At 38.2% G+C, this 27,085-nt stretch overlaps 1 protein-coding gene across 2 annotated transcripts in view; it reads left to right on the top strand.

The window, feature by feature from the left end:
* The window catches only part of CFAP91 (cilia and flagella associated protein 91), a 149,581-nt gene that overhangs the window by 12,083 nt on the left and 110,413 nt on the right, over positions 1-27,085 (top strand). For both annotated transcript variants that reach the window (XM_059064733.2, XM_067035355.1), the window contains exons 2-6: positions 2,434-2,498; positions 3,002-3,159; positions 4,444-4,527; positions 5,624-5,680; positions 25,849-26,027. In XM_059064733.2, the coding sequence (XP_058920716.1) occupies positions 2,434-2,498; positions 3,002-3,159; positions 4,444-4,527; positions 5,624-5,680; positions 25,849-26,027 (543 nt within the window). The remainder of the gene's footprint in view (positions 1-2,433; positions 2,499-3,001; positions 3,160-4,443; positions 4,528-5,623; positions 5,681-25,848; positions 26,028-27,085) is intronic.

The raw sequence follows: 27,085 nt of genomic DNA, 5'->3' as shown, positions 1-27,085 counted from the left end.
CACACACTGACAATTTCTGCCTAGCTAGACCCACTGCCCCTGTGTGTGCACTTATAATGGTCTCTGCAGGGCCCCCCAACCCCGATAACCTCCCAGGCCCTCTGGTCTGTCTCTGCATAGCTAGCCCAGATCTCATGCCAAGCTGTGGTGTGGACTGAGTGGGGCTAGGGCATTCGCCCATTTGGGTTGGGAAGTGCGGTGAGGTGGCAACCACCAGTGCAAGGCTCTCTCATCCCTGATTGTTAGCAAGCCAGCACACATGCACTCCTATAGAGTAGAGTCTAGGCTTCTTCAGTCTTTCTGTCTGTCTCAGTGAATTTCCCAGCAGGTAAGGGGGCTTTTTACTCCTCTGTGCAGGAATCGCAGGAATTGGATGCCCAAACTGTGGCTTGATCTGCTCACTCCCCAGAGTGAAGGTCTACCAATGTGGACCTTTTCTTCCTTTCAGATCCCTCCCAGGGATGCAGGTCCTGATCTGATACCTTTTTTTCCCATCATACCCAGTTACATGGAGATCTTTATTGCAGCTTTGGTTGCATAGCAGTTCTTCTGCCAGTTTCCAGTTAGTTTTCAGTGAGAATTGTTCCACATGTAGATATATTTTTGATGTGTTTATGGGGGAAGGTGAGCTCCATGTCCTCCTACTCCACCATTTTGATCCCCTCAGTTGCTGACTTCTTGAAGCCTTGGTTTCCTTTTCTATAAAATGGGGGCCTAGTGCCGACCTCATTGGGTTTTTTGAGGATTAAATGGAATATTGCACATAAAGCACTTAATAACTGTCTAGGAGGAAGCAAGTAATGACCTGGTGACTGCTACTACTTGGGCATCTCAGAGACCTCTGTACTGACATTTGAGCACTGATTTTGAGTACAGTTTTAGGCTATGTTGTAGAATGTGTAGTCACAAATCATAGTATTATGTCATTATCTTTTATAGATGTAAAAATGTTCCTGTAGATATCATGTCTTCACACTCCTTATGGAAATAAGAGGAGAATGGCTTATTATTTATTATTCAGACTTAGCAGAAATGTGGGTTAAATTAATTTCAGTTGACCAACCACTGACCCAGTGATATCGAGTTGAGAAGTGATAGAAACTGGGCTGATTAGGAATGAAGAGACCAGATTTTATGGCCTCAAATTATAGGCTACTGAATTTGAAGACAGAATGAATGCACCTGTTTAAACAGAAGAAAGACTTCAACATCTCTGGTATATTGGAAATAGTATAGGACAAAGTGAAATTTCTACATACTCTTATTTTAAATGATTTAAAAGAAATCACTGGGTCAGTGGTTGCAGTTGTGCTGTTCGTCTGCAACAGGGTAACTGAGGAATCAGGAGTCATTAGGTTCTGGAAATTGACTTACATCATCTAAATTCAAAAGAGATTTATTTCTAAATCACAATACCAATTTAATAATTTCTGTGGAGCAATATATGTTACCAAGATGTCTAGACTAGTTGGTCAGGATATTTGTTTCTCAAGAGATGTCTACTTGATAAATCAAGTCTGTATCTGAAGATTGCTTGTGAACTTAATGTCAAATTGTTTGATTTTAAGGGGTGGTATAATCAATAATGAATATTCTTTGTCACTTTAGAGATATATCTAACAAACCCATATTTATAGCAGCAGGGCAATCTTTTCTGAACTGGGAGAAATAACGCAGTCCTATCTTTTTTTTTGCGGTATGCGGGCCTCTCACTGTTGTGGCCTCTCTGGTTGCAGAACACAGGCTCCGGACGCGCAGGCTCAGCGGCCATGGCTCACGGGCCCAGCCGCTCTGCGGCATGTGGGATCTTCCCGGACCGGGGCACGAACCCGCGTCCCCTGCATGGGCAGGCGGACTCTCAACCACTGCGCCACCAGGGAAGCCCCACTTAGTCCCATCTTAAGGGGTGACTCTAAAAATAGCTGATCTTCTTTATCTCTTATTAGAGAATGACATTTTCTTACCCTGTCTACCAGTTATGGGTGATACACTGTTAAGAGTTTGTATATCTCCTGTGAACTGAATATGGGAGATAGTGCCCAAAGTTATTGTTTGTTTCCCTTGGAAATGGGTGTTGTGTGTATATACATGGTCTTTCTTCTTGCAGTATTTCCAGGACTATCCAGACCCAGAAGGTGGTTTGTTCATAGGAGAGAAGAGAGCCTATTTAGGCTATGGTGCTTGAAAACATGTTCAGCCTTCTTTTTGCATTCTGATTCTATTAACTGACTTTGGAATACACAGAAAAGAAATGCAACTCATAGACCCTCACTGGTTGTAGAGTAATAAGTCTTAAGAGCTGCTGCAGAGTTAGGCAATATCTAAGTTTTCTAATTTGTTTTCCAATTAAGAAATTATATTTCTTTACTATTATTCTCTGCCTAGGAGTAGATATGTTCTATTCCTTATACTACCTTATTGTTTATTTCACAGATCCATTGTTTATCATGTCAAGTGAGAAAGACCACAATCAGGCCACCCTGATTCGAAGCAAACTGGTAGGTCTTATTCATCCACTAAGGCAGCCTAATAGACCTGAACCATCTAGTTTGGCTAACTGCGTTGATCAGATTGACTAATCACCAAATCTCCACTGGATTTTATATTCTGCAGAAATTACTTTGCCACGATTACTAGGGGACAGAGTATCTTAATACTCATGGCCCAATGTGAGGCTTAACTAACTAATAGTGAATAAAGGACCCATTATAACCTAAGTTATTTCAATGAGAAAAGTAATATATGCCTGTGTTGAAAGAATTCAAATAGTACAAAAGCTTATATGGTATAAAGTAAATGCTACCCTTAGCCCTCTTCACATAATCATCCATTAGCATCAGTTTCTTGGGTACCCTTCTAGAGATAGTCTATGCATATACCAATAGCCTATGTCATATACACTGTTTTGTGCCTTTAAAAAGTTTGCAGTAGTAAAATACTTTAGAAAATCTGATGATATAATTTTGTCTTTTTTCCTCCTGCCTTCATGTCCTAACATTAGAGAAGGGTTCCCAGGTATAGAACCATGTTCAGTAGCCTGTTTCATTATCCAAGATATTCTGTATATTGGAGCAAGGCAGATCCTGTTCCATCATTCAACAGTCGGGACTGGAAGGGACATGAGGAGAGACACAAAGAAGCCCTCTGGAAACTTGCTGTGTAAGTGTCAGGTAGCTTCAGCTGCTACTCATGTTTGTTTGTTTGTTTTTAAATTTATTAATTTATTTATGGCTGTGTTGGGTCTTCGTTTCTGTGTGAGGGCTTTCTCTAGTTGTGGTAAGCGGGGGCCACTCTTCATCGCGGTGTGCGGGCCTCTCACTATCACGGCCTCTCTTGTTGCGGAGCACAGGCTCCAGACGCGCAGGCTCAGTAATTGTGGCTCTCGGGCCCAGTTGCTCCACGGCATGTGGGATCTTCTCAGACCAGGGCTCGAACACGTGTCCCCTGCATTGGCAGGCAGACTCTCAACCACTGCGCCACCAGGGAAGCCCTACTCATGTTTTTAATGAATGCATTTTTCTTCTTAAAAATTTTATTTATTCATTCTGTATTATTTTAAAATGTACAGGGACTTCCCTGGTGGTCCAGTGGTTAAGACTTTGCCTTCCAATGCAGGGGGTGCAGGTTTGATCCCTGGTCAGGGAACTAAGATCCCACATGCTTCGTGGCTAAAAAGCCAAAACATAAAATAGAAGCAATATTGTAACAAATTCAATAAAGACTTTTAAAATGGTCCACATCAAAAAAAAATCTTAAAAAAAAAATGTACAATTGTGATGTTATACCTAGACCAATTGAGCTCAAATTCTCTTTCTTAAGCCTTTTGACCAAAACAAGCCTGATTCAGGAGCAATGGTTATAGGTTTATTGGTTAGTAGATATTCTCCAAAGGTTGGAGTGCATTTGTATATTAAGTGATAACTTACCACCAAAGGTAGAAGTGAATGCGTTTGTTGTTTCTTTGATTCATCTTAGAAGTTGCAAGTGTACTTTTCTGCTAGTATCCAAATACACTTTTTGGAAACTTGCAGCCAAGGCACCTTCAGAGACAGATCTCTTGAATTACTTATTCTTTTAGGGAATATTTACAAGTTCATACCTAGTAAATTTCTTTTAAAATGCTACCTTACAGTCTAGACATAAAATTTCAGTTTTTAAAATTTTGTAATTCTCATGTGCTATTAACTAAAAGTGGGTAGTTTTGTATGTGAGATTTCATAAGTCTACTCATTTATTAACTTTCAGTTCCACTTGTTGACTCCTGGTTTCCTGGCTCAGGGAAAGTAACTATTCTAGTCTGAGATGTAGGACAGTAAGATGCATGTTATAGAAGACTTTGCTCTCAGTCTGAGCTACCCTGTGTATCCCCTACTTTATAGACATATAAATATGAATTGGAAATTATATGTTAGACTTGAATAATGTTTTCCTGCTTTGTTTTAGAACTGACACTTCTTTTCAAATGCCTAAAGAAGTTTATGAAGATCCTGATGTTACTGGAAAGAATCGCTATAAATATTTTGAAAGGTAGAAAATAATTACTGTGAATATGAGCCCTAGTATTATTAGAGACCACTTTGTAATAATGATAGCAGCTCTCATTTTTAAGTGCATGCAGTGTGCCAGGCATCACTTTATGAGTGCTTTACATATACAATATCAATTTTCAGAACAGAAATATAGGATAAGATATATTATCCCCATTTTACCAGTAAGGAAGCTGAGACCAAGAGAGGAGAAGTAAATTGCTCAAGGTCACATAAATTAGCAAGTGGTAGAGTTGGGGTTCCAACTAAGTCTGCCTGACATTAGAGGTACTAATTGCAAATAAGAATGTGTATTTGAGAACGAAATGAAATTATCAGATGAAGTGAGATAGAGCGAAGACACCATGACAGCCATAGTGCAGGGGAAAGTGTTAAGAGGGCAAATAGGTGAAATTTGCTCTCTTTGTGTGAATGTTGCCAAAACTAACATGGTCAAAAGATTCACTTTGTTTCATTTGTGAGTAATACTCATGTAATAATCATACACTCAGATCAGATTAAAATAAGATGAGGATTTCCCTATAGGTTCTATCTGAGTTAGCAAAATAGTCTTGATGTTATATCTACATAAGCTCATTTGAGAAAAGTAAACTTGTAGTCCACATTATGCAGATTTTTTTCAGATAAATGTTAAATTCTTAACATACTATACTCAATTCCTAGACTTTTGGGAAATTTTTTAAAGTAAATCATTGGGAATTTCAGAATATCTCAGGGAACTTGAGAAGTTGCTGGGGACTAATGACCAGCTGAAGCCCAAGTATAGGGCACTGTTTCTCAGAGTATGATTTGTTTCCCATCTTCAGAGAACACATTGGGATGTTTATTAAAAATGCAGATTCACTGGCTCTACCTTATATCTACTGAATCTCCTGGGCTAGACCTGGGAATTTGAATTTTAAACAAGAATCTTCCCACTCCCCAGTGATTTTTGTGTATGCCAAAGTTTGAGAATTACTGATATATGAAGTATTCAAACTCACTGATTTCAAGGGACAAATATTAACCATGGAAGAAAGCTCAGAGAGCACACAATGCAAAAGTCCCACACATTTGTGTTTTCCTTTCTCCCCCAGGCCTTTCCTTCCATTTTATCAACAGATGCCATTCAATGTTGTTTTTGCATCAACCAGGTAAGTAACGATTATTTTAAAACTTTTTTTCTAGTTTATTTTATTTATTCTTTGCTTCCATATTTGTTTCCAGAGGATAGTTGTCTAAATCAATATTTTAAACTTTGAATTACTAACCATTAGAAGGTCTTCTAGTGGGTCATGAGCAGCATTTTAAAAAACAAAATACAATAGAAAATAACCAAGAGCATCAGACATATTGAGGGTAGTTGTTTTTTGCTTATAACTTTTGTTTTGAATAGATACATACATATGCTCAGCTAATATTTGCTATACACTTTCCCATGTCAGTATAACTTTAAATTTCTATAGGAGAAAAATATCCAAGGTATTCTTTTTTTTTTTTAACATCTTTATTAGAGTATAACTGTTTTACAATGGTGTGATAGTTTCTGCTTTACAACAAAGTGAATCAGTTATACATATACATATGTTCCCACATCTCTTCCCTCTTGCGTCTCCCTCGCTCCCACCCTCCCTATCCCACCCCTCTAGGTGGTCACAAAGCACCGAGCTGATCTCCCTGTGCTATGCGGCTGCTTCCCACTAGCTATCTCTTTTACATTTGGTAGTGTATATGTGTCCATGCCACTCTCTCACTTCGTCACAGCTTACCCTTCCCCCTCCCCATATCCTCAAGTCCATGCTCTAGTAGTTCTGTGTTTTATTCCTGTCCTAGTTCTGTGTTTTATTCCTGTCCTACCCCTAGTCTCTTCATGACATTTTTTTTTCTTAGATTCCATATATATGGGTTAGCATATGGTATTTGTTTTTCTCCTTCTGACTTACTTCACTCTGTATGACAGACTCCAGGTCTATCCACCACATTACAAATAACTCAGTTTCATTTCCTTTTATGGCTGAGTAATATTCCATTGTATATATGTGCCACATCTTCTTTATCCATTCATCTGTTGATGGACACTTAGGTTGCTTCCATGTCCTGGCTATTGTAAATAGAGCTGCAATGAACATTTTGGTGCATGACTCTTTCTGAATTATGGTTTTCTCAGGGTATATGCCCAGTAGTGGGATTGCAGGATCGTATGGTAGTTCTATTTGTAGTTTTTTAAGGAACCTCCATACTGTTCTCCATAGTGGCTGTATCAATTTACATTCCCACCAGCAGTACAAGAGTGTTCCCTTTTCTCCACACCCTCTCCAGCATTGATTGTTTCTAGATTTTTTGATGATGCCCTTTCTGACCGGTGTACGATGATATCTCATTGTAGTTTTGATTTGCATTTCTCTAATGATTAATGATGTTGAGCATTCTTTCATGTGTTTGTTGGCAATCTGTATATCTTCTTTGGAGAAATGTCTGTTTAGTTCTTCTGCCCATTTTTGGATTGGGTTGTTTGTTTTTTTGTTATTGAGCTGCATGAGTTGCTTATAAATTTTGGAGATTAATCCTTTGTCACTTGCTTCATTTGCAACTATTTTCTCCCATTATGAGGGTTGTCTTTTGGTCTTGTTTATGGTTTCCTTTGCTGTGCAAAAGCTTTTAAGTTTCATTAGGTCCCATTTATTTATTTTTGTTTTTATTTCCATTTCTGTAGGAGATGGGTCAAAAAGGATCTTGCTGTGATTTATGTCATAGAGTGTTCTGCCTATGTTTTCCCTGAAGAGTTTGATAGTGTCTGGCCTTACATTTAGGTCTTTAATCCATTTTGAGTTTATTTTTGTGTATGGTGTTAGGGAGTGTTCTAATTTCATACTTTTACATGTAGCTGTCCAGTTTTCCCAGCACCACTTATTGAAGAGGCTGTCTTTTCTCCACTGTACATTCTTGCCTCCTTTATCAAAGATAAGGTGACCATATGTGTGTGGGTTTATCTCTGGGCTTTCTATCCTATTCCATTGATCTATATTTCTGTTTTTGTGCCAGTACCATACTGTCTTGATTACTGTAGCCTTGTAGTATAGTCTGAAGTCAGGGAGCCTGATTCCTCCAGCTCCATTTTTCATTCTCAAGATTGCTTTGGCTATTTGGGGTCTTTTGTGTTTCCATACAAATTGTGAAATTTTTTGTTCTAGTTCTGTAAAATATGCCAGTGGTAATTTGATAGGGATAGCATTGAATCTGTAGATTGCTTTGGGTAGTAGAGTCATTTTCACAATGTTCATTCTTCCAATCGAAGAACATGGTATATCTCTCCATCTATTTGTATCATCTTTAATTTCTTTCATCAGTGTCTTATACTTTTCTGCATACAGTTCTTTTGTCTCCTTAGGTAGGTTTATTCCTAGATATTTTATTCTTTTTGTTGCAGTGGTAAATGGGAGTGTTTTGTTAATTTCACTCTCAGATTTTTCATCATTAATGTATAAGAATGCCAGAAATTTCTGTGCATTAATTTTGTATCCTGCTACTTTACCAAATTCATTGATTAGCTCTAGTAGTTTTCTGATAGCATCCTTAGGATTCTCTATGTATAGTATCATGTCATCTGCAAACAGTGACAGCTTTACTTCTTCTTTTCCTATTTGGATTTCTTTTATTTCTTTTTCTTTTCTGATTGCTGTGGCTAGAACTTCCAAAACTATGTTGAATAAGAGTGGTGAGAGTGGGCAACCTTGTCTTGTTCCTGATCTTAGTGGAAATGGTTTCAGTGTTTCACCCTTGAGGATGATGTTGGCTGTGGGTTTGTCATATATGGCCTTTATTATGTTGAGAAAAGTTCCCTGTATGCCTACTTTCTGCAGGGTTTTTATCATAAATAGGTGTTGAATTTTGTCAAAAACTTTCTCTGCATCTATTGAGATGATCATATGGTTTTTCTCCTTCAGTTTTGTTGATATGGTGTATCATGTTGATTGATTTGCGTATATTGAAGAATCCTTGCATTCCTGGGATAAACCCCACTTGATCATGGTGTATGATCCTTTTAATGTTCTGTTGGGTTCTGTTTGCTAGTATTTTGTTGAGGATTTTTGCATCTATGTTCATCAGTGATATTGGCCTGTAGTTTTCTTTCTTTGTGACATCTTTGTCTGGTTTTGGTATCAGGGTTATGGTGGCCTCATAGAATGAGTTTGGGAGTGTTCCTCCCTCTGGTATGTTTTGGAAGAGTTTGAGAAAGGTAGGTGTTAGCTCTTCTCTAAATGTTTGATAGAATTCGCCTGTGAAGCGATCTGGTCCTGGGCTTTTGTTTGTTGGAAGATTTTTCATCACAGTTTCAATTTCAGTGCTTGTGATTGGTCTGTTCATATTTTCTATTTCTTCCTGGTTCAGTCTCAGAAGGTTGTGCATTTCTAAGAATTTGTCCATTTCTTCCAGGTTGTCCATTTTATTGGCATACAGTAGCTTGTAGTAATTTCTAATAATCTTTTGTGTTTCTGCAGTGTCATTTGTTACTTCTCCTTTTTCATTTCTAATTCTATTGATTTGAGTCTTCTCCCTTTTTTTCTTGATGAATCTGGCCAGTGATTTATCAATTTTGTTTATGTTCTCAAAGAACCAGCTTTTAGTTTTATTGATCTTTGCTATCATTTCCTTCATTTCTTTTTCATTTATTTCTGATCTGATCTTTATGATTTCTTTCCTTCTGCTAAATTTGGGGTTTTTTGTTCTTCATTCTCTAATTGCTTTAGGTGCAAGGTTAGGTTGTTTATTCGAGATGTTTCCTGTTTCTTAAGGTAGGATTGTATTGCTATAAACTTCCCTCTTAGAACTGCTTTTGCTGCATCCCATAGGTTTGGGGTCGTCGTGTCTCCGTTGCCATTTGTTTCTAGGTATTTTTTGATTTCCTCTTTTATTTCTTCAGTGATCACTTCGTTATTAGTGTACTGTTTAGCTCCATGTGTTTGTATTTTTTACAGACCTTTTCCTGTAATTGATATCTAGTCTCATAGCATTGTGGTCAGAAAAGATACTTGATACGATTTCAGTTTTCTTAAATTTGCCAAGGCTAGATTTGTGACCCAAGATATGATCTATCCTGGAGAATGTTCCATGAACACTTGAGAAAAATGTGTATTCTGTTGTTTTTGGATGTAATGGCCTATAAATATCAGTTAAGTCCATCTTCTGTAATGTATCATTTAAAGCTTGTGTATCCTTATTTATTTTCATTTTGGATGATCTGTCCATTGGTGAAAGTGGGGTGTTAAAGTCCCCTACTATGATTGTGTTAGTGTTGATTTACCCTTTTAAGGCTGTTAGTATTTGCCTTATGTGTTGAGGTGGTCCTATGTTGGGTGCATAAATATTTACAATTGTTATATCTTCTTCATGGGTCGATCCCTTGATCATTATGTAGTGTCCTTCTTTGTCTCTTATAATAGTGTTCATTTTAAAGTCTATTTTGTCTGATATGAGAATTGCTACTCCAGCTTTCTTCTGACTTCCATTTGCATGGAATATCTTTTTCCATCCCCTCACTTTCAGTCTGTATGTGTCCCTAGGTCTGAAGTGGGTCTCTTGTAGACAGCATATATATAGGTCTTGTTTTTGTATCCATTCAGCCAGTCTGTGTCTTTTGGTGGGAGCATTTAATCCATTTACATTTAAGGTAATTATTGATATGTATGTTCCTATTATCATTTACTTAATTGTTTCGGGTTTGTTCTTGTAGGTCTTTTCCTTCTCTTGTGTTTACTGCCTAGAGAAGTTCCTCTAAAGGTTTTAATTTCTCCATCAAATCTGAATGAGATCCTTGCTGGGTAATCTTGGTTGTAGGTTTTTTTCCTTCATCACGTTAAATATGTCCTGCCACTCCCTTCTGGCTTGAGGTTTCTGCTGAAAGATCAGATGTTAACCTTATGGGGATTCCCTTGTGTGTTATTTGTTGTTTTTCCCTTGCTGCTTTTAATATGTTTTCTTTGTATTTAATTTTTGACAGTTTGACTATTATGTGTCTTGGTGTGTTTCTCCTTGGGTTTATTCTGTATGGGGCTCTCTGTGCTTCCTGGACTTGATTGACTATTTCCTTTCCCATATTAGGGAAGTTTTCAACTATAATCTCTTCAAATATTTTCTCAGTCCCTTTCTTTTTCTCTTCTTCTTCTGGGACCCCTATAATTCGAATGTTGGTGCGTTTAGTGTTGTCCCAGAGGTCTCTGAAACTGTCCTCAGTTCTTTTCATTCTTTTTTCTTTCTTCTGCTCTGCAGTAGTTATTTCCACTATTTTATCTTCCAGATCACTTATCCGTCCTTCTGCCTCAGTTATTCTGCTATTGATCCCATCTAGAGTATTTTTCATTTCATTTATTGTGTTGCTCATCGTTGCTTGCTTCCTCTTTATTTCTTCTAGGTCCTTGTTAACTGTTTCTTGCAATTTGTCTATTTTATTTCCAAGATTTTGGATCATCTTTACGATCATTATTCTGAATTGTTTTTCAGGTAGACTGCCTACTTCCTCTTCATTTGTTAGGTCTGGTGGGTTTTTACCTTGCACCTTCACCTGCTGTGTGGTTTTTGTCTTCTCATTTTGCTAATCTTACTGTGTTTGGGGTCTCCTTTTTTCAGGGTGCAGGTTTGTAGTTACCATTGGTTTTGGTGACTGTCCCCAGTGGCTAAGGTTGGTTCAGTGGGTTGAGTAGGTTTCCTGGTTGCGGGGACTGGTGCTTGTGTTCTGGTGGATGAGGCTGGATCTTATCTTTCTGGTGGGCAGGTCCACGTCTGGTGGTGTGTTTTGGGTTGTCAATAGCCTTATTATGATTTTAGGCAGCCTCTCTGCTAATGGATGGGACTGTAGTCCTGTCTTGCTATTTGTTGGGCATAGGGTGTCCAGCACTGTATGTTGCTGGTCATTGAGTGAAGCTGGGTCTTGGTGTTGAGATGGAGATCTCTGGGAGGTTTTTGCTGTTTGACATTATGTGGAGCTGGGAGGTCTCTTGTGGACCAGTGTCCTGAAGTTGGTTCTCCCACCTCAGAGACTCAGCCCCGACTCCTTGCTGGGGCACCAAGAGCCTTTAATCCACACGGCTCAGAATAAAAGGCAGAAAAAATAGAAAGGAAAGAAAGAAAGAAAGGAAGAGAGGAAGAAAGGGAGGAAGGAAGAGAGGAAGAAATGAAGGAAGGATGGGAGGGAGAAATGAAGGAAGGAAGGAGGGAAGCAAGAAAGGAAGGAAGGAAGAAATGAAGGAAGGAAGCAAGAAAAGAAAGAGGAAGAAAGGAAGGAAGAAATGAGGGAAGGAAGGAAGAAAGCAAGAAAGGAAGGAAGGGAGGAAGGAAGGAAGGGAGAGAGGAAGGGAGGAAGAAAGGAAGGAAGATGGGAAGAAAGGAGGGAAGAAAGGAAGAAAGAAAGAAAACGAAAGGAGATAAAATAAAGTAGGATAAAATAAAGTTATTAAAATAAAAAATAATTATTTAGAAGAAAAATTTTATTTAAAAAAAAAACCGGTTTGCTCAGAACCCTAGGACAAATGGTGAAAGCAGAGCTATACAGACAAAATCTCACACAGCAGCACACACATACACACTCACAAAAAGAGAAAAAGGGGAAATAATAATATATCTCGCTCCCAAAGTCCACCTCCTCCCTTTGGATGGTTTGCTGTTTATTCAGGTATTCCACAGATGTAGGGCACTTCAAGCTGATTGTGGAGCTTTAATCTGCTGCTTCTGCGGCTGCTGGGAGAGACCTCCCCCTTTCCTCTTTGTTTGCATAGCTCCCGGGGTTCAGCTTTGGACTTGGCCCCGCCTCTGCGCGTAGGTCGTCCGAGGGCGTCTGCTCTTTGCTCAGACAGGACGGGGTTAAAGGAGCATCTGATTCGGGGGCTCTGGCTCGCTCAGGTGGGGGGGAGGGAGGGGCACGGATGCAGGTTGAGCCCGCAGCGACAGAGTCCGGTGTGATGCTGCACCAGCCTGAGGCGTGCCGTGCATTCTCCCGGGGAAGCTGTCGCTGGATCCTGGGACCCTGGCAGTGGCAGGCTGGACAGGCTCCCGGGAGGGGAGGTGTGGAGGGCTGGCTGGACAGGCTCCCGGGAGGGGAGGTGTGGAGGGCTGGCTGGACAGGCTCCCGGGAGGGGAGGTGTGGAGAGCGACCTGTGCTCGCACACAGGCTTCTTGGAGACGGCAGCAGCAGCCCTAGCGTCCCATGCCCATCTCTGGGGTCTGCGCCGACAGCCATGGCTCGCACCCGTTTCTGGAGCTCCGTTACGTGGCGTGCTTAATCCCCTCTCCTTGCGCACCAGGAAGCGAAGAGGGAAGAAAAGGTCTCTTGCCTCTTTGGCAACTCCAGACTTTTCCCAGACTCCCGCCCGGCTAGCTGTGGTGCACTAACCCCATCAGGTTTTGTTCACGCCACCAACCCTAGTCCTCTCCCATCTTCTGACCGAAGCCTGAGCCTCAGCTCCCAGCCCCCACCTGTCCCGGCGTGTGAGCAGAGAAGCCTCTCGGGCTGGTGAGTGCTGGTCAGCACCAGTCCTCTGCGGGAATCTCTCCGCTTTGCCCTCCATACCCTGTTACTGCGCTCTCCTCGGCGGCTTCGAAGCTCCCCCGTCCACCACTCGCAGTCTCTGCTCGCGAAGGGACTTCTAGTGTGTGGGAACCTTTCCTCCTTCACAACTCCCTCCCACTGGTGCAGGTCCCGTCCCTATTCTTTTGTCTCTGTTTATTCTTTTTTCTTTTGCCCTACCCAGGTATGTGGGGGTGTTTCTTGCCTTTTGGGAGGTCTGAGGTCTTCTGCCAGCATTCAGTGGGTGTTCTATAGGAGCTGTTCCCCCAAGGTATTCTTGAAATGAACCGGAAAAGAAACCTTTTTTAAGGTCTCAGATTTCTGAATAGAAAGTTAGATAGGGCTTGACTTTCAAACATGCATTTAGAGGATATGGTTACTGTTAATGATATAGCATCTTATGAATAGAATATATGTTATCAAAGGTCTGTAATCCTCAGTATTGGTGCCAATTATGATCCCAGTTCCCCTCTAATTTTTTAAGACTGTATATGGATACCTTTGGCTCTTACATGGATGGAGGAAAGATCGTCTGCTCTCCTCCTAGACAGAGCAACTTTGTGTATTGTCACTTTACCTGGGGACAACTGCAGACTTGTTTTCTATGAAATGCTTTGTATGAGCAAAAGAGAAGCTATAAGACAGGTATATCCCTATAGATACCTTTCGTAACTCTTTAAAAGCAGGCTCACTGGATCTCCTGCTTTGGAGGTCATAATCACATTAGGTCTAAAAATTGTTCAGTTGATTGTGGGGAGTTCGGAGGTCTACACTCCTTCCTAACTAATTGTGACATAAGGGATAAAGATTTCCTTTGAGAGTTAAAGCATGACAGTTGACATTCTAGATAGTCTCTTTCTTTCTCAGAAGTTTTAAAGAATGAATCAGTAACCGTCTGTGAAGTCAACTCTGGAATTCTGGCAGCATTGAGTTTCTGAGTGGTGAGGATAATTCCACCTTATGTTAGCAAGTATGTACTTGTCTGGGGACAGCTGGCCTTCTCCAGCCACACCCTTTCCATGGCTAGCTGTAGAAGCCTTTACTTTGGACTCTATGTAAGCATCTTGGTGAAGAGAATAAAACTTAATATTTTAAAAATGTTCAATAGTGGTTTCCAGTTCCACATATAAGGTGCTTGGAAGTTGCTATTAACTGAAGATTTTAAAAACAGACAGGCAAATACAGGGAGTAATAGCTACCCAGAACAGAGATTCATGAGTAGAAAGAAACTGCCCTGAGAACCATTCCTAGGTAGGAAAACCTGAACTATAATTGACAAGTTGCTGGAGATTCAGTGTGGAAAACTCTGAGAATGAAAAACTCCAGGAGGACCCAGTCATGGGGTCTCCCACAATTTTGTGATTTACCTCCAGGAACTCAACCAGGTTCTCACAGTAAATATTGGAGAAAAATCCCCCCATGCTTCTGGCAGGAGGAGGAAAAAAGGAGCCACTTTGAAATATGCTAGAGCACTCTGTTCTTCTTAACAAGGCCAGCTATCAGGAGAAACTAGTGAACCAGAGCCTAACCTGCTGGGGTATTATCAGAGCCTAACTGAGAGGGGAAGGAAATACCCAACTTCAGTCCCCTTTTGCCATCCTGCCCCACCTAAGGGGAAGAAAAAACTGAAAAACACTTATGAAGCTCATAGTCCAGATGCATAGGCTCACTGAAAGAAAGACCTAATATATGAAAATAGAATGCTTCCCTTCCCCCCACAACTTACCACCAAATTACTAAAGACCTATTTACAGTTTTTCTTACTCAGTACATCATGTGTAGCTGTAAGAAAAAAAATTACAAGGCATACTGAAAGGCAAAACCACGATTTGAAGAGACAGCATAAGCATCAGAACCAGACATGGCAGGGATGTTGGAATTATCAGAAAAGGAATTTAAAACAACTGTGATGAACATGCTAAGGCCTCTGATGGGTGAAGTAGACTTCAAGCAAGATCAAAGAGGCAATGTAAGCAAAGAGATGGAAATTCTAAGAAAGAACTAAAAGAAAAAAATGCTAGAGACCAAAAACACTGAAATAGAAATGAAGAATTCCTTTCATAGGCTTGTTAATAGACTGGACATAGCTGAGGAAAGAATTTGTGAGCTAGAGGATATCCATACAAACTTCTAAAATTGAAAAGCAGAGAGAACAAAGACTGAAAAAACCAGAATATCCAAAACCTGTGGACAAATGCAAAGGTATAGCATACGTATAACAGGAGTACCAAAAGGAGAAGAAAGAAAGGAACAGAAGAAATATTTGAAACAATAATGACTGAAAATTTCTCCAAATTAATGTCAGATATCAAACTACAGAGTCAGGAAGCTCAGAGAACATCAAGCAGGATAAATATCAAAAAAGCTACACCAAGGCATATTATATCCAAACTAAAGAAAACCAGAGATAAAGAATAAATTCTGACAGAAGCCAGAGTACAAAATTGCCTCACCTATAGAGGAACAAAGATAAGAATTACATCTGACTTCTCAGAAACCATGCAAGCAAGAAGAGAGAGAAGTGAAAATTTAAAGTGTTGAGAGAAAAAAAAAACCTAGAAATCTGTATCCTGCAAAATTATCCTTCAGAAATGAAAGCAAAATAAAGACCTTCTCAGACAAACAAAAATTGAGGAAATTTGTTGCCATTAGACCTGTCTTGCAAGAAATGTTAGAAGAAATTCTTTAGAGAGAAGGGAAATAATATAGGTCAGAAACTTGGATCTACATAAAGAAAAGAAGGGCATCAAAGACAGAATAAATGAAGGTGAAATAAAAACTTTTATTTTTTAACAGTTTATTCAAGATAATAAGACCACCAGGGCAGAAATAGAGACACAGATGTAGAAAATGGATGTGTGGACACAGTGGAGAAGGCGAGGGTAGGATGAATTGGGAGATTAGGTTTGACCTAAATGCACTACCATATGTAAAACAGATAGCTAGTGGGAACCTGCAGTATAATACAGGGAGCTCAGCTTAGTACTCCATGATGACCTAGATGGGTGGCATGTGGGGAGAAGGGAGGGAGGTCCAAGAGGGAGGGGATATATGCATACACATAGCTGATTCACTTCGTTGTACAGCAGAAACTAACACAACATTAGTTACCAATTGTACACCAATTTAAAAAAAAGGAAGACAATGGAAGACAAATGGGCAGTTTGTTTTTCTTCTTTTACTAATTATTAAAGGAGCCTATTCAGAAAAAGTTAATAACAATAATAAGAGCAACAATGTATTTGATTATGTATGCTCATGAATATATCATGTATATGCTTATATATAAGTGAAATGAATGACAGCAATAATAAAAGAGATGAAAGGGAGGAATGAGGATTATTTTGTTATTACAAGGTACTTACACTGCTTGAGAAGTGATATAGTGTTATTTGAAAGTGGACTTGGATTAGTTGTAAATGTATATTGCAAACTCTGAGGCAATCAATAAAAAAGTAAAAAATAAAGGGAAGTATAACTGATATGCTAATAAGAGAAAATAGAATCATATAAAACGTGGTTAAAACTACAAAAAACAGAAAAAGGGTGGAAGATAAAATAGGAACAAAGAACAAGTGCAACAAATAGATATGGTAGATTTTAATCCAACTATCAATAATCACTTTGGCTATCAATGGTCTAAATGAACCAATTAAAAGACAGATATTGTTAAAGTTGATCAAAAAACAAGAACAAACTATATGTTGTCAATAAGAAACCTACTTTAAGTATACAGACACATATAGATTAAAAGTAAATGGATAGATTAGAACAGAATGAGAGCCCAGAAATAAACTCATGTGTTTATGATCAGTTAATCTATGACAAAGGAGGCAAGAATATACAATGTAGAAAAGACAGCCTTTTCAATAAGTGGTGATGGGAATATTGGACAGCTACATGTAAAAGAATGGAATCAGAACATTCTCCAACACCATATACAAAAATAAACTCATAGACCTAAATATAAGACCTGAAGCCATAAAAATCCTAGAAGAAAACATAGGAAGAACACTCTTTGACATAAATTGTAGCAATATTTTTTTGGAGCAGTCTCCTATAGCAAAGGAAATAAAAGCAAAAATAAACAAATGGGACCTAATTAAACTTAAAAGCTTTTGCACAGCAAGGAAAACCATCAACAAAATGAAAAGATAGCCTACTGAATGGGAGAAAATATTTTCAAATGATATGACTGATAAGGGGTTAATATCCAAAATATATAAATAGCCTATACAACTCAACATCAAAAAAACCCAAGCAACGCAATTAAAAAATGTGCAAAAGACCTGAATAGACATGTCTCCAAAGAGGACATGCAGATGGTCAACATGAATGTGAAAAGATGCTCAACATTGCTAATCACCAGGAAAAGATATCTTTTTTGATCTTACTAAAAGCAAAACCACAATGAGATATTATCTCATAACTGTCAGAATGGCTATCATCAAAAAGAACACAAATAACAAACATTAGTGAGGTGGAGAAAAGGGAACCCTCCTATGCTGTTAGTGGAAATGTAAATTGGTGCAGCCACTGTGGAAAACAGTAGGGAGGTTTCTCAAAAAACTAAAAATAGAACCACCTTATGACCCAGCAATTCCACTCCTGGGTATATATCTGAAAAAAACAAAATCACTATTTTGAAAAGATACATGCACCCCAATGTTCATAGCAGCATTGCTTACAATTGGCAAAATATGGAAGCAATTCAAGCATCCATCAACAGATGAATGGATAAAGAAAATGTGGTATATATATACAATGGAATAATACTCAGCCATAAAAAGAATGAAAATTGCCACTTGCAACAACATGGATGGACTTGGAGGGTATTATCCTAAGTGAAGTTAGTCAGAGAAAGATAAATACTGTATGATATCACTTATGTGTGGAATCTAAAAAATATAACAAGCTAGTCAATGTAAGAAAAAAGAAACAGACTCACAGATATAGAGACCAAGCTAGTGGTTACTAGTGGGGAGAGGGAAAGGGGGAGGGGCAATATAGGAATAGGGGATTAAGAGGTATAAACCATTATATATAAAATAAGCTACAAGTATTTATTGTACAACACAGGGAATATAGCCAATATTTTATAATAACTGTAAATGTAGTATAACCTTTAAAAATTGTGAAATACTGTATAGTACACTTGTAACGTATAATATTGCACATCAACTACACTTCAATTAAAAAATGTAAAAAAAAAGAACAAAAGTAAATGGATAGAGAAAACTATAGCATGCTAACACTGAAAGAAAGCAACAATAGCTATAATAATTTCAGACAGAGCAGACTTCAAAGCAAGGAAAATTATCAGGGATAAAGAGAGGCATTACATAATGATACAGAAGTCAGTTCTCTAAGAAGACATAATAATCCTTAATGTATATGTGCCTGATGACAGAGTGTGAAACTACATGTGGCAAAAAGTAATAGAATTACAAGGAGAAGTAGATGAATCCACTATCACCTCCTGTTGGAAATGGATACATCTAGCAGACAGAAAATCAGTAAGGCCCTAGTTGAACTTAACAATACCATTAATCAGTTGTATATAATTGGTATCTATAGACTACTTATTCAACAACAGCAGAATACACATTCTTCTCAAGCGCACGTGAAACATTCACCAAGATAGCCACATTCTGGGCCATAAAACACACTTTAATAAATGTGCAAGCATAGAAATAATACAATGTCTGCTCTCAGACCATAGTGGTATTAAACTGGAAATTAAGAACAGAGAGAGAACTGGAAATCCCCAAATATATGGATATTAAATAATACATTTCTAAATAACATGGATCAAAAAAGATATCTCATGGGAAATTTTAAAATATTTTAAACTAAATGAAAATGACTATACAAATTGTAGAAAATTGTGCAATGCAATGAAAGCAGTGCTTAGTGGGAAATTTATAGCATTGAATGCATGTATTAGAAAAGAAGAGAGATCTAAATCAATCATCTAAGCTTCCACCTTGAGAAACTAGAAAAAGGAGCAAATTATATCCAAAGCAAGTGGAAGAAAAGCAGCAATAAGAATTAGAGCATAAATCAATGGAATTTTTTTTCAAGTGTATGGAGAGTATACGCCATGTACATTTTTTATTTTTATTTATTTTTTATTTATTTTATTTTTTTTTTGCAGTACGCGGGCCTCTCACTCTTGTGGCCTCTCCCATTGCAGAGCACAGGCTCCGGACGCGCAGGCTCAGTGGCCATGGCTCACAGGCCTAGCTGCTCCACGGCATGTGGGATCCTTCTGGACTGGGGCACAAACCCACGTCCCCTGCATCAGCAGGCGGACTCTCAACCACTGCACCACCAGGGAAGCCCCGCCATGTACTTTAAAATATTTATTTATTTATTTATTTTGGTTGTGCCGGGTCTTAGTTGCAGCTTGTGGGCTCCTTAGTTGCAGCTCGTGGGCTCCTTTAGTTGCAGCATGTGTGCTCCTTAGTTGCTTTTCGTAGGGTCCTTAGTTGTGGCATGCGAACTCTTAGTTGTGGCATGCATGTGGGATCTAGTTCCCTGACCAGGGATCGGACCTACATCCCATGCATTGGGAGGTGGATTCTCAACCACTGTGCCACCAGGGAAGTCCCATAAATCAGCAGAATTGATCAAGGAAATCAATAGAGAAAATAAGTGAAACCACAAAGTTCTTTGAAAAGATCACTAAAACTGATAAGCCTCAAGCCAGGATAACTAAGAAAAAAAGAGAGGACACAAATTATTAATATCAGAAATGAAAAAAGATCCCATTTTCAGAAATGAAAAAGGATCACTGCAGATCCCATGGCATTAAAAAGATAAGGAATATTGTGAATAACTCTATACCTACAAATTTGATATTCTAGACGAAAAAGACTAATTACTTGAAAGGCAATTTGCCAAAACTCACACAAGAAGAAATAGAAAATCTGAAAAGGCCTATATTAATTAATTTATTTATTTTGGTTTTTGTGGGGTTTTTTGCTGTATGCGGGCCTCTCACTGCCGTGGCCTCTCCCATTGCGGAGCACAGGCTCCAGACGCGCAGGCCCAGCGGCCATGGCTCACGGGCCCAGCCGCTCCGGGGCATGTGGGATCTTCCCGGACCGGGGCACGAACCCATGTCCCCTGCATTGGCAGGCGGACTCTCAACCACTGCGCCACCAGGGAAGCCCAGGCCTATATTATTATTAACAAATTTTTGGATCAGTAATTAATAACTTTCTAAAACATAAAGCACCAGGCCCAGATGGGTCTGCTGGTGAATTCTACCAAACATTTAAAGAAGAAGTTATACCATTCTCTGCAGTCTCTTTCAGATAACAGAAGCTAACTCATTCTTTGAGGCCAGCATTACTCTAATACCAAAACCAGGCAAATACATTAAAAGAAAACTACAAACCAACATCTCTCATGAATGTAGGAATGAAAATCCTCAACAAAATATTAGCAAATCAAATCCAACAATGTATAAGAAGAGTTATACACCACAACCAAGTGGGATTTATCCCAGGTATGCAAGGCTGATTCTGCATTTGAAAATCAGTTAATATAATGCATCACATCAACAGGCTGAAAAAGAAAAATCACGTGAACATATTACTAGAGGCCAGAAAAAGTATTTGACAATATCCAATACTCATTCATGATTAAAACTCTCAGTTAACTTGGATTAGAGAGGAATGTCCTCAACTCTGTAAAGAATGTGTACCAAAAACTTACATCATACTTAAGGGTGAGAAACTCAAAGCTTTTCCACAGATCAGGAAAAAGGCAAGGATGTCACCTCTCGTCACTCCCTTTCAACATCATACTGGAAGTCCTAGCTAATTCAATAAGACAAGAAGAAGAAATAAAAGGTATACAGTTTGGAAAAGAAGAAATAAAACTGTCTTTTAGCAGGCGACATATTCATCTATGTAGAAAATCTAAAAAAAAATTACTGAAAAAAAAATAACCTCTCCTGGAACTAATAGGTGATTATAGCAAGGTTGTAGGATATAAGGTTAGTATACAAAGGTCAGCTGCTTCCTATATACCTATATAGAACAAGTGGGATTTGAAATATAAAACACAGTGCCATTTACATTAGCATCAACAAATGAAATACTTAAGTATAAATTTAATAAAATATACACAAGATCTATCTGAGGAAAACTACAAAACTTTGATGAAAGAAATCAAAGAACAACTAATTAAATGGAGAAATATTCCGTGTTCATGGATAGGAAGACTCAATAGTGTCAATATGTCAGTTCTTCCCAGTTTGATTTATAGAGTCCATGTAATCTCAACCAAAATCCCTGCAAGTTATTTTGTGGATATTGACAAAGTGATTCTAAAGCTTATATGAAGAGGCAAAAAACTCAGAATAAGCAGCACTATATTGAAGGAGAAGAACAAAGTTGGAGTACTGACATGACCTGGCTTCAAGACCTACTGTAAAACTTTTAAAATCATGAAAGTGTGGTATTATGGAAAGAATAGACAAATAGATGAATGAAATAGAATAGAGAGCCCAGAAATAGACCCACATAAATATAATCAACTAATCTTTGACATAAAGAACAGACAATACAATGGAGAAAAGACAGTCTTTTTAAACAAATGATGCTGGAACAACTGGACATCTACATGCAAAAAAAATGAATTTAGGCACAAGCCTTACACCCTTCATAAAATGAACACAAAATCATCACAGACTTAAATGTAGAATACAAAAATATAAAACTCTTAAAAGATTACATAGGAAAAAAACCTAGATGATCTTGGGTATGGTGATGACTTTTTAGATACAACACCAAAGTCATGATCCATTAAAGAAATAATGGAGAATCTGGACTTCATTGAAATTTGGAACTTCTGCTCTACAGAAGACAGTGTCAGTAGAATGAGAAGACAAGTCACAGACTAGGAGAAAATATTTGCAAAAGACATATCTGATAAAGGACTGTTATCCGAAATAATCAAAGAAGTCTAAAACTAAAGAGTAAGAAAACAAAAAACCTGTTTTTAAAAAAGGTCAAAGACCTTAACAAATACCTCACCAAAGAAGATATACAGATGGCAAATAAGGATATGAAAAGATGCTCCACATGATGTCATCAGGGAAATGCAAATTAAAATGCTATACCGCTATACACCTGTTAGAATGGACAAAATCTGGAACACTAACACCACCAAATGTGGAGCAGCAGGAACTTTCATTTTTGGTGGGTATGCAAAATGCTATAGCCACTTCAGAGGACAGTTTGGCAGTTTCTTACAAGACTAAACATACTCTTACTATATGATTTGGCAGTCCTGCTCCTTGGTATTTACCCAAAGAGGTTGAAAACTTACCTCTACAGAAGAACCTGCTCACAGATGTTTATAGCAGTTTTATTCATAATTGCCAAAACTTGGAAGTAACCAAGATGTCCTTCAGTAGGTGAATGGGTAAATAAACTATGGCACATTGAGACAATATAATATTATTCAGCACTAAAAAGAGATGAGCTATCAAGTCATGAAAAGACATGGAAGAACCTTAAATGCATATAGTTAAGAGAAGGAAGCCAATCTGAAAAGGTTACATATTGTATGATTCCAACTATATGACATTCTGGAAAAGGCAAAACTATGGATATTATAAAAAGATCATTGGTTGCTAGGGGCTTGGGGGGAATGGGGAAAGGATGAATAGGAGCACAGAGGATTTTAAGGGTAGAGGAAATACTCTATGTTACTATAATGATGGATACACGTTATTATACATGTATACATAGACAGTAAGGATTTGTCCATACCCATATAATGTACAACACCAAGAGTGAACCTTAATGTAAACTGTGGACCTTGGGTGACTGTGAAGTGTCAGTGGAGGTTCATCAACTGTAACAAAGCTACCACTCTGGTGAGTCATGTTGATAATGTGTCAGGCTATGCATGTGTGGGCCAGGGGGTATATGGGAAGTTTCTGTGCCTTCTTCTCAATTTTGCTATGAACCTAAGATTGCTCTAAAAAATTGCCTTTAAAAAATGCAGACATTCAATAGAGTTCATAATAACAAAACAAGATTTGCTAGCTTTGTGAAGCTCCTCTTTGTGTGCAGTTCAGTTGGGGCTGGAAGGGAAAATCTAGAAGACTGTAGGTGTGGCAGACAGTACATGTTCCTGGTAGTGGCCCGTAGTAGAGGAGGAGGGGCCTGGATGGAGGGAATAGAGCAGCAGTGGCTGCTGTAAAGATACCAAAGCCAGACTAAGTAAGGCTGAGGATGGGATCCAGGACAAGGCAGGGCTCAAGCCAAGTAGAAAGCAGATATGGAGTCTTTCTGGCATTGGGTCCCGGTCGAGGTTGGGCAGAGGTGGGAAAGAGATTTTTGCTCTTTCTTATTCACATTTTAATCTCCTCTAAAACCAACTGAAATGGAGAGAAAAAGAATAGGTTGGAGAAAAATAACAAGTTGGTTGGGAAAGAAACTGTACTATTAAGTTGCATAGGACTTTTGTCAAAGTAGCATTCCTCCTTTGCATCCTATCCTCAGACCCACCTAGAAGGGTCCCAAGTCAGCAGAAAGCTTAGTCAGAAGGATTCCTCAGGCTTTACCATAATCCTAGCACATTTGATCAGATGGGTCAAATGTGAAATTATTTAATTTAGAAAACAATAATTTATTCTCTTGATTCAAGCTTATGGTGTTATAATATTCACATGATCTGTGATGATAAAGCTAATTTGAAGTTATTTCCTCAAGTAGAATTTTTATAGTAGCATACTTTCTGCTGAAAACTTAAGAAACTATATGTACATACTTATAGTCTACATGTGTTAGAAATTAATAGCAACTGCTGAAAAATGATTTCAATGCCTGTTAGAATTCAGCATTAAAAACAATTTAAAGTACTGTTCCGTCACAGGTTGAAATGCCAAATAGACACTTCTTTCTAATTGGCTTGAAATGCATTTTTCTTTGAGCTAATTAAGCTGTACATGCTGTGCTCATGTATAAGCACCTCCCCATGCCTTTGACTTTTTCATAATGGAAATCTCTCTCTTTTTTTCCATTATTTATTGTTTGTGTAATTTAACCAATTCTTCAAAATGATATATTTTAAATGGAAATGGTTATATATTTTTTTCTTATTTTATAAGTAGTATATATACAGGTTAAAAAAAATTAGAAAATTTGTAAGACTATAAACATGAAAAAAATTCTCTCTATAACCCTACTATCCAGAAATAATTGCTTTTATTATTGTGTATCCATCTAGGCATTTTTATGTGCCTAATTACACAGTCTTTAAAAACATAAAAATGTACTCCTAATGTACATACTGCTTTATAGTGTTATTTTTTCTACTTTACTTTGGATCATAGACATTTTTGTTTGTTCATAAATATAGATTACATTGTCACTTTTAATAGCTGGATAAATTCCATTATGGATGTGCCAGTTTTTAAAAAACAATTTTTTACTGATGGTGATTAAGTTTGTAATTTTTTTTTTTAAAGAGTCACATGAGTAGATTGGGAAGGGTTTCCATGGAGTGTTCTTTAGTCAAAAAAGCAAGATGCAAAAACGTATTTATAGTATGATTTCATGTTAGTCAAATGATAAAATAACACTATATTTGTGTATATTTATGTCAGTGTAGAAAATAAGTGTGCAAAAAAATATGGAAGATATAATTCAAGGATACAACTGAGATACATACCCTAGATATTGGGTATATAGAGAAGGTACTGCTACAGGTGGATAAGGAAGAAAAAGGGATTGAGGGACGCAAACTCAAAAGCACAAGAAAACACTGCACTAAAACATTAAACCATATGTGCTGTCATACTTATTGTTTAAGAAATTATGTGTAAGAGTGGGCATATATTTAAGTGAATTAAAAAGTTTTTTGGGGGCTTCCCTGGTGGCGCAGTGGTTGAGAATCCGCCTGCAGATGCAGGGGACACGGGTTCGTGCCCCGGTCCGGGAAGATCCCACATGCCGCGGAGCGGCTGGGCCCGTGAGCCATGGCCACTGAGCCTGTGTGTCCGGAGCCTGTGCTCCGCAACGGGAGAGGCCACAACAGTGAGAGGCCCGCGTACCACAAAAAAAAAAAAAAAAAAAAAAAAAGTTTTTTTGTATTTAAAAATAGACAGAATGAAAAAAACAAAGGTGAAAATAATGGGTCCAAGGTTGATGCCTAATGACTCCAGGTATAACCATTTTTTAAAAATAAAATTGGCCATTAAAAAAAGTTTTTTACTCTTATAAATGAGACTTTATAAACATGTCTGCATATATCTTTGCACACTCATTGAATTATTTCCTACAGTAAATTCCTAGGAGTACAGTTGTTGGGGCAAAAGGGTATTTTAAGGGTTTGATATATATTGATAAGTTAGTTAGGTTGTACCTATTTGTATTTCCATCAACAGTTTATGAGAATGTCTGTTTCTTCACAACTTCATTGATGCTAGGTACTTTCAAACTTTTAAATCATTGCGTATGTTATATAATAAAATAGCATCTTGCTGTTTTAATTTACTTTTCTTAGATTACTAGGTATGTTCATTATCTTTTCATATGATTGTTAGAAGTTTTACTTTTTGTTTTCTGGACTGTCCTTTACCCATTTCTCTGTGGCTATTTAACTGTCTTATTGATTCACAAGGGCATTTTATATAGAAAGACTGTTTAACTCTTTATCATATATGTTTCAAAACCTATTGATAGGTATAAAGTGATTGTATCAGGTTTTAATTTTTAAAATGATTTTCTCTTTTAGGGCAGAGCCATATACTTTTCCTCCTCCCACTAAGTACCTCCCCATTCCTTCAAAGTATACTGTGAGCACTCAGACTGATTATCGCGATGCCGAAGTTCAAACAGACCCGTATTCTCCAGAATACATAATATGTCAGGATTCCATCCCTGAACTGCTGACCCTGGCTACTCTCACTTGGGGTGAGTTGGTAATTCTTTTGAATATTTGCAGATGACGGTCCTGATAACCACACGTGCTATTGAGTTCTTGGACATGACACACATAGAGGCAACTGTGGTTTAAAGTATTGCTATTTAAAGTGTCTTGCTCAGTAGAGATAACTTCATAGGCTCATACATTTTCTGATAGATTTGTTCAAAGGTATTTACGCCCTTTTCACTGTAAGGAGGCTTATTGTCCTTTTCGCCTGAAGCTGAAGTTATATTTTGGCTTAATTTTGTAGTTACTTTACTGACAACTCCGCTCCCTCTTCTCACTGTTTCTCCCAGTGAATCAGTTCTTTTTCACTGAGGCATTCATACTCCTTCTTTACACATAAATCTTTCTTGAGTGTATAATACTGAATGCATATTCCAACATATGCAATAATATTATCTTTCTTTGCTAAAATATCTTGCAATTTATCAAGGCTCTCTTATATACTTTATTTGATGATTTGGATGATTTCTTTTGATATTATCTCTGAAATGCTAATATCTTCCAGGCTCAGAAATTCAATCTCAGAGTATAGAAATTCACTCCGGTCTAGGCCCTTATTATGTGAAACTATAAAAATTAATAAGAGAAGGGACCTTTAGAAACTATTAGGCATTAGCTTATTGAATTCACTTGATTGTAGCTGGGAAGCTGAGAACCAGAGAGGCTGACTCACTCTAAGGTCATGGAGATAGTTGGTACACTGTAATGATTTTTATTAAAATGAGATTACTTTTGTTTCCCCAATGTAACTGCTGTGATAAATTCTGCATCACAGGCAAAGAAGATGTTCATATTTGAGTTCTAGTTTTTTTTTTTTTTTTTTTTTGTGATAACGCGGGCCTCTCACTGTTGTGGCCTCTCCCATTGTGGAGCACAGGCTCCGGATGCGCAGGCTCAGCGGCCATGGCTCACGGGCCCAGCCGCTCCGCGGCATGTGGGATCTTCCCAGACCAGGGCACGAACCCGTGTCCCCTGCATCGGCAGGCGGATTCTCAACCACTGCGCCACCAGGGAAGCCCTTGAGTTCTAGTTTTGATTC

The sequence above is a fragment of the Kogia breviceps genome, chromosome 5 (genome assembly GCF_026419965.1).
Source record: "Kogia breviceps isolate mKogBre1 chromosome 5, mKogBre1 haplotype 1, whole genome shotgun sequence".
In the NCBI taxonomy this organism is placed as follows: Eukaryota; Metazoa; Chordata; class Mammalia; order Artiodactyla; family Physeteridae; genus Kogia; species Kogia breviceps.
This window is presented reverse-complemented; position numbering and strand designations above follow the sequence as displayed.